The sequence below is a fragment of the Strongylocentrotus purpuratus genome, unplaced genomic scaffold, assembly GCF_000002235.5.
Source record: "Strongylocentrotus purpuratus isolate Spur 01 unplaced genomic scaffold, Spur_5.0 spur5_scaffold_7, whole genome shotgun sequence".
NCBI lineage: Eukaryota > Metazoa > Echinodermata > Echinoidea > Camarodonta > Strongylocentrotidae > Strongylocentrotus > Strongylocentrotus purpuratus.
Genome location: NW_022145613.1, coordinates 30,494,194 through 30,502,385, shown reverse-complemented (window position 1 = coordinate 30,502,385; position 8,192 = coordinate 30,494,194). Strand labels below are relative to the sequence as shown.

Sequence of the window (8,192 nt, the reverse complement as noted above, 5' to 3'; positions counted from 1 at the left end):
AGGGATAGTATGCACATATTTTGACGCATAACTTTTTTCAAAGTCAAATAAAATCATTACTTAAATTGACAAAGGCCTGAGGGCTAACATTTGTAAAACAATTTCTTCTTGCACGGGGGATCATTATTTCTTGTTTTTATAGTATTATTATGAAGGATACGTGTAACATAAATGTTTGTGCAGAGACTTGTAGATGCATGTACATATGGTTCTGTACTCGGTATTAAAGCGAATTGTGTACTAGGTAGAGGGCGTTATCATGCATGGTCACTCATACTATATTGATAATATCAATCACCGTGGGTTTTTCACTGATTAACCCAATGAAGCATCAAATTTGATGTTTCTAGATGTACATGTATGTACTTCGAAATTTCCCGGATTTAGAAGTTTGTGGGCAGAGACTAGAGTTGAACTTTTTAAGTAGCAATGTAATCATGTCTTCTTCTCTTTTAGATTTTAGTGAAAAATTGAAAAACAAGAAAGTAAATCTGATGAATGAACGTCAACATCAAGAAGCTTCGCAGTTAAAGAGATTTAGGTTATAAACCCTACTCACCGTGACAATGCACTTAAATCATGTAACTCATCAATTCAGATTAGGCAAGAATGATCCATTTAAGCATAAATGTGTAAGTTCCCTAATGTTACAATATACATGTACAGTTTACATGGAGCATTCTCAGGTGGAAGTGGACACTACACTACATCAATCATTGCCAAAAACCTCTGTGTGGAGATGTGAAATTAAAGTTATGATTCTACTCAGCTTTTGTTGCACATTCAGGCATTGTTCAACGTTCCTTTACATGTACTGCATTTGAAGCAAGATATAGACCAAATCATAAACAATCGTGTGTTGCCTTGTAAACTATTCCGCATGCACTTTCAGCATCGTTTACAATTTACCTTTGTATAAAGGTGGCATGCTCCCAGTTCAGTATAACAGAGCATATAAAATGTAACGTGCACTAATTGTTTGTGGTATGCACATTCCATGATGTATGAAGGTCTAGCAAATATTTTATTGGTGCAGATATTTATCGAGGTACAACTAATAAAGCTTTTATCTTGTGAAATGTGTGAAATACTTTGTTCTATGATGCTGATTTGATTATTGAATTGTTGTTTCCAAAGTGAGAATAAGAGAGAGAGAGAGAGAGAAGTGAAGAAATGGAATGAGAGAAAAAGAAAGATAGCAAAGGAGAGGAACACAGCGAAAGTGATAGAGTGATGGAGAAAAAGAAAGTGATGGAGAGAATTACTGAGCAAAGGGAAGAAAGTGAAAGAGAGATAGAGCAAAGGACAGTGTGATATAAAAAAGAGAGAAATAAAGCAAATGAGAGAAACAGCAAAGGAGAGAAATAAAATGAAGAAGAGTAATGGAGAAAAAATGAAGAGAGATATAGAAAATATCAATATCAATATCGATATCAATTGAGAGAAATGGAGCAAAGAGAGAATTGTAGCAATTGAGAGAAATGGAGCAAAAGAGAAAATTGTAGCAAATGAGAGAAAGAGAGCAAAGTAGAAAGACCAAAGAAGACAAAGAAAGTGAAGGAGAGAATTAAGAGATTAAACTAGGAGAGATGAAGAAAAGGGAGAATAGGCAAACAAGTGAGCAACATGTACATGTAACCAAAAGGAAAAAGAGATCTTGAGGAAGCTTTAAATAATAACAATAATAATACTTTGTTCTTTTATTTCGCATTTCATGTCTGTTGACATTTCAATGTGCTTTACAATCTACATATTTATATATACAATATAATACGATCATAAAAGGAAGATGAGTAAACAAAAGCATACAGTATATTGAGAACAGTAACGTATTTACAAAGAGAACAATTACAAAATTACTTATCCTTTAGTACTATTGACATGCTAATTTAAAAAGATGAGTTTTGAGTTTAGATATGAATGTTTCAGTATTGGATATACAACGTAGGGAGTTCAGGAGAGAATTTCATAAAAATGGTGTTATGTGAGTGAAAGCTCTATCACCATTTGCCTCCCTTAGCCAAGAGGTTTTGAAAATGCATAACTCGAGGAAACACATTGTAAGACAAGATGAGCGAGATCGAGATATTTTGGAGACAGACCATGGAGTGATTTGAATGTTAGCAAAATAATTTTAAACTGGATACAGAATTTAACTGGGAGCCAATGTAAATCTTTGAGGATGGGTGTTATGTGTTGACATTTCTTTTGCAGGGAGAGCAGACGTGCGACAGAGTTTTGAATCCTTTGCGATTTGTTTATATCTTTATCAAAAATACCAATGAGACTATTACAGTTGTCCAGAAGTGAGGATACGAAAGAGTGCATGAGAATTCAGTTTAATTAAAGCTTTATTAAAAAATGTGCGGACTTTGCCTATTCTTCGATTAAAAAAAGAGCAAATTAATTCTTTGCGGTACACGGTATTAATGTGGTTGCGCAGAGACAGATGGTGGTCCAGAATAACTCGGAAATTATGCACTGTCTTGAAACAATGAACCGGTGTATAATTCATATCTAGTTTATGTGTATTTTATGTCACTACGTTTAGCAGTGATGTATAGTTGGGAGTTATCTGCATACATCATCGGAGAGAAGCTGTGGGAGTGGATAATGTCCTGAATGGGAGTTGTGTAACAGATGAATAGCAGAGGGCCAATAACAGACCCTTGAGGTACACCCAATCTATACAGCAAGGCGGGATCAGAAGTAATGTCATTAATGATAACTTGCTGCTTCCCTTCTTCCATCTACATGTAAAAGTATAACTATCTTAGTTCAGAATTGATGAAAACTACCAATAAATAATGACTATTATATATCAACATAAACCGAAAAACAAAATCAACACAAGACCACTCTTAAAATGACATCCCTTCAATATATTTAATCTGAGTTACACAAAAACAACCATTTTTTCAACTTAATCATAACATCTGACATAATCTTACTACAGAAAGCTGCTGCATTGATAACACTAGGTTCATCTCCAGTTTACAATGTATTAAAATAAGTCTATGAAACAAGCTTTTATTGAGAAAGCTTGCTTTATGCCACATGTGGCCTTTATATTTAACCTACACATATTACATATATATTGTACATTAACTTTCTTTAAAATCAGAATGCATGCTTTGATATCTCTACTGCAGCAACTAAATCTCCTAAATTAGCAAGGTTGCCATTAAACGTGATATCTTTATCAATGATCTGTGCATTTCATGTGATTACAGCGTACATTTACAAGCTACTTTGCAAATGCTATATTTAAAGGCATTGATTTTTATCATCTACAGAACTGCATGTATGATATTAACTTGAAGAATATTAAAACCTTTATTAAGAAACAATTAAGACTTGTTGATATATAACTTTTTATACCGCCACATTGAAGAAAAAAAGCCACTGCAATTTTGTTAATTTGTAAATGAATCGCAACTGCGTGCAACAAAAGTAATGCGCATAGACACTTAACTCTCGGTTATAATAATGATAATAAGATATTTCTCTACTACAAATTGCATAAAGCCTCTAAGCGGTTTAGAAGGAAAATAGTTGATAAATAAAGGAAACAGAATTTGCATTACAAATGACATCAAATCAATTAACATTAAAATTTTGCAAATGAAAATAATACATGTACATAATTACAAATCACTTACAACCAAAATACAAATAGTTCATAAATTAATGGTATCCTACGTTAATCTACAAAAAATATGAAAGGCAAAAGGTCAGAGGGCTATTTAGGAACAAGACTTTAAAGAGTTGTGTTTTTAGCATTGATTTAAATGTATTTAAAAACTAGCATTGCGAATTTGAAAGGGAAGATTGTTCCAAAGAAATGCAGCTGCATAAACGAGAGACGGTGTGAGACCGAGAGAGGAGAGATTGAGAAGAAGATCGCAAAGTCCGGACAAGAGTGTATCGAGAAAGGAGTTCAGAAAGATAAGAAGGAGCGAAACCATGATAAGTCTTGAAAGGAGAAGTTTTTCAGTGACGTTTTTGAAAAAAAGGGATAATGTGAGAAGTACAAGGAACACAAGAAACAAGACGAGCTGCTGTGTTTTGGATACACTGGAGCTTTGAGGTTGTTTTTGCAGGAAGACCAAAGAGAAGGTAATTGCAACAATCTAGCCTAGATGTGACGAATCTAGCCTAGATGTGAAGTTAGGAAATGTGAAAGGTAGTACACTTTATGTCATCATCAAATACCTATTCAATCAATGTGCATAACTAAACCTATATATTTACCATGAAGATCTAGGATAAGTGAAAAAGAATTGAATATCTTAAAATCTTTGTCTTCGACTATACAATTGCTCCATAAACACATTCATATATAGTGAAAACTGCTTTGGCAACCATCTGTATAGAAAGATTTCTATAATAAGATCACCTGTCTGTAAAGACTGCATCTTCTCTTTTCTCATTGAAACATATTCATTACCTGTGCATACAGATAAAGATTATCTGCCTTTTATGGTCTAATTTGTATGGTATATATAATTATACAGGTTTTGCTGTACATGTACAACATACAAGATGCTAGCCTTATGTATACTTTTGCTTGATAAAGAGAAATCATCTGCTGAGATCCAGAAGTGCATTAAACCATATATATCATTTAAGTTACCCCCTTCTGAATCTCGGCACACACAACAAAATCAGTGTATTTCAACAGATGCAAGAAACCAATTTATGTACTATAATTGCTACGATAAACTGAATACTGGTTTACATTACTTAGCATTAATTTGTCTTTCCACTATATTGTAACCTAAATTGACACTGTATAACAATCATAACTGACATTTACCTTAATATTAATATTCGTGACTGCTTAACTTCAACATAGAATCTTAATCTCTGTATTAAAGTAACGACCCAATAGCCTGGCTATTTCGTATGCAAAACTATAAATAGTAATGGTATGTATAAACAGAATATTCCACATTTGATGTGACAATGAGCAAGTACACGTATAGAACATATTGAATCTACAAGTTAAGAAATATTAAACTACATCATGTAGTACATGTACTTAGGTATATATGCAGACAAAAAATGAATCAACGTTATCTACAGAATAATTATGCAAAAAAGTACAAAATCAAAGAGTCTTGGCTTTATCTACAAAACAAAAATATTCAAGTAACTAAAGTCTACATGTATAACGATAAATATTATGTACTGCAATAACAAAATGATAACAAAAAGGGATAATCGCACTTCAACCAGCTGCAACAATGTTGAACATGGCAATTACTAAGGCCTCTTTGTCTCTTTCTCTTTCTTTTGATATAAGTTATGACCTATTATGAAAAAGAATATTACAAATTAACTTACAAAAGGGAAAAGTATATCATTATATGGAGAGTATGTGCAGGTGTATAATCTTTTTTTTCAAGGCTCTCTTTCGAGTAAAGAATTAAACAAATGGTTTAGGTGTCATTTGTAAAACAAGAATATTTCCTTTGCAATTTTGTATAATGTCAAACTATTTAAAGTATCTGCTCGATTTAATGCAGATGTTCTAATATGGAACTTGATGTATTTGATCAACTTACAGACCAGGATAAGGGTTTGTTTGTAATCCAGTCTGATTATCTTGTGTGACACAAGTCTTTATGTTATGCTTCTATATTGACAAGAAATCTCTTTCAAAATTAAGTGAAATAAATCACTGACAAGTTACAACTGCAGTAGTATTAAGCAACTTACACTACCAAACAGCTTCATATATAGTGAAGGTTTAAGCACTACAAAAACAAATTTGGTAAATGTTTTGCATTTCTTGTGAAACATATGAATATCAAACAAAACCAACCAAAGTCACACAGAATTAAATGCTTAACAATACAAACATTTATTCCTATGTAGATTACACACTGTAAAGTCATTTATTTACGTTGCAACCCAACATATTCAGCCTTCTTAAACAAAGAAATTACAAGGATTTGCGCTGATCTTTTTTAAAGCTGGAATGAAAGTGTTTGGAAACCTGCAAACAGACCACTATCCCATTTGCTTTTAATAAGCAAAGTTGAGATCTGATAATAAGCATTGCATCAAGTAACAGTCTGGTATTGTTGAAAACCGAGAAGTTCAGCTACGCCAGGACTAATTTTGAGCAACTGATTACAAGAATCAAACTATCACTTCTTTGCTCAAATCTACCCTATATCTGGGCATAATTATAATGCAAACGATATTTTGCACATTGTTGGATTCATTGATATAGGAAAATAAAAGAATGCAGCATCCCTCTACTTTTGTTTCAGTACATTTTTTTCATTAACAGAACTCAACTCGACCTTTGATTGTTTTGTTTTTTAGAGCATAGTGCACTCTTCATGTTTACATGGAATGTTGATGTCATTATTTCAGTAGAAAGCCATTTTTTGTTTAAGTATGCATGCAAACCCACAAAAGTAGACCCCTATATTAGAGATTCCCTTGTTGTGTACACTCATTATGTATGGCACTGACTGCTTCATTGCAGTACTTGCTACTTGGTGTGTAAATGATACAAAAATAATTTATTTAGTACACAAAATACAAAAATGAAAGATTTCTTGATACCTCAAATATCTTCTATAAACTTTCCCGTCCGCTTCCAAAGTTTAATGGTAACAAAGTCACACACACTCCATAAATCTATACTAAACCAACCTTAACACACACATATTTAATATACATACACTTTTAATCATCAAGGTTCTGTAGGGGAAAAAACAGCATGGAAGTAAAAATGAACTGACAGTGTATCATTTACAGAAGGCTTGCGGTTGCACCGTGTGACCATGCAAGCCGATACTTATAAGCAGCATCTAGTGTATCATTTGTTGCACAATAAATTGTGTATCGCCAACACTGTCCACAATACATGTACGTTGATAGAAATATATGAACATGCATCCATTCTTTCCACAGACATATTTTGCCTCCATACCATGGCAAAGTGACCTTGGAAATGTATTGTCTGTAAAGTACCAGGAGAGCGTTAACTCGGTCTTGTCCTACAATGTACATATACATATTTACAGATAAAGGTTCTATGTGTACATGTAAACTTACCTCATCTAATTCTTCAATTACACTTTTTAATTCAACTTAAACTTAAATGATTGTAATGACAAGATTAAAAGTACATGAACATGATATCAAAATGAAAGATAAATATGTTCCTAACAAAAGCTTTTAAGACAAACAGAAATATAAACCTACAAATAGAAATAGAAGCTACAAAATCAAGATTTTAATGCTTTGGAGTTGCTTCTCTTTAAAGTAAACATTATAAGAATAAAATAGAGCACATTGTGATACTACATTTCTAATCCATGATCATTTCTATTACATCCCAAATATTTGGCAGAACCTTAAGACAAGAAGACTGACTAGTTATATTTCAGTTTATCCCTGATAATCAACAAACCTAACTAATAACTTTAATATCAGAGGTCATACACTAAGCTTGGAATTAATTAGCCCCAATGGCATAGTCCTGGTCCTAGAGAGGAGACAGGTCTAACGAGAACCAATCAGGTGGAGACTGCATGTCCTCCAGAACAGTCCTAACACTAAAGAAGGGACAGGTCTAATCAACAGCTATGAAGTGAGCACTACTTTGCACCCATGACTTAGTCCTGTTCCTAGAGCAGCAACGGTTAATTAGTACCATAAGGTGGGAAATGTCGGGCCTCCATGACACAGCCCAGGTCCCGATACTTCTTGAGTAGTTCCCTCCATCTTGGATGAGTTTCCAGGAGGTGTTGATTGCCTACAGGAAGAAGATTGGAAATACTGAAGATGAGTAAAGGAGGTCTCAGTTGTGATGAATACTAATCAATTATTAAATGAATACATACATACATCTACAGGTAGAGTGCATACACATGTTATGGTACATATGCAAATCAATGATTCATTACCAATATCACTGATATTATACTGTGATTAAAAATATATCAGAAATATAATTATGGTAGTGATAATCGAACAATTCTCAAAATAAACTAAAACTCTCTAAAAAATAAACATTGACAAAACTAACAGGAGCAACATTTAAACAAATAGAGAGAGAGAGAGCATATAATCATTACTCAGTATACCACAAGCATTTTCATCACAATGAAAAAAAATAGAACGGGTTGGCAAAGTACAGGCTTACAGTAAGAAGAGAAGGTTTA

The 8,192-nt window shown here is 33.2% G+C and overlaps 1 protein-coding gene across 1 annotated transcript in view; it reads right to left on the bottom strand.

Moving 5' to 3' along the window:
* Positions 1 to 2,861: 2,861 nt before the first annotated feature.
* Positions 2,862 to 8,192, bottom strand: part of LOC586045 (helicase with zinc finger domain 2) — a 60,657-nt gene continuing 55,326 nt past the window's right edge. The window contains exon 14 of the mRNA XM_030974518.1: positions 2,862 to 7,783. Coding sequence (XP_030830378.1) covers positions 7,671 to 7,783 — 113 coding nt within the window. The 3' untranslated portion in view covers positions 2,862 to 7,670. The remainder of the gene's footprint in view (positions 7,784 to 8,192) is intronic.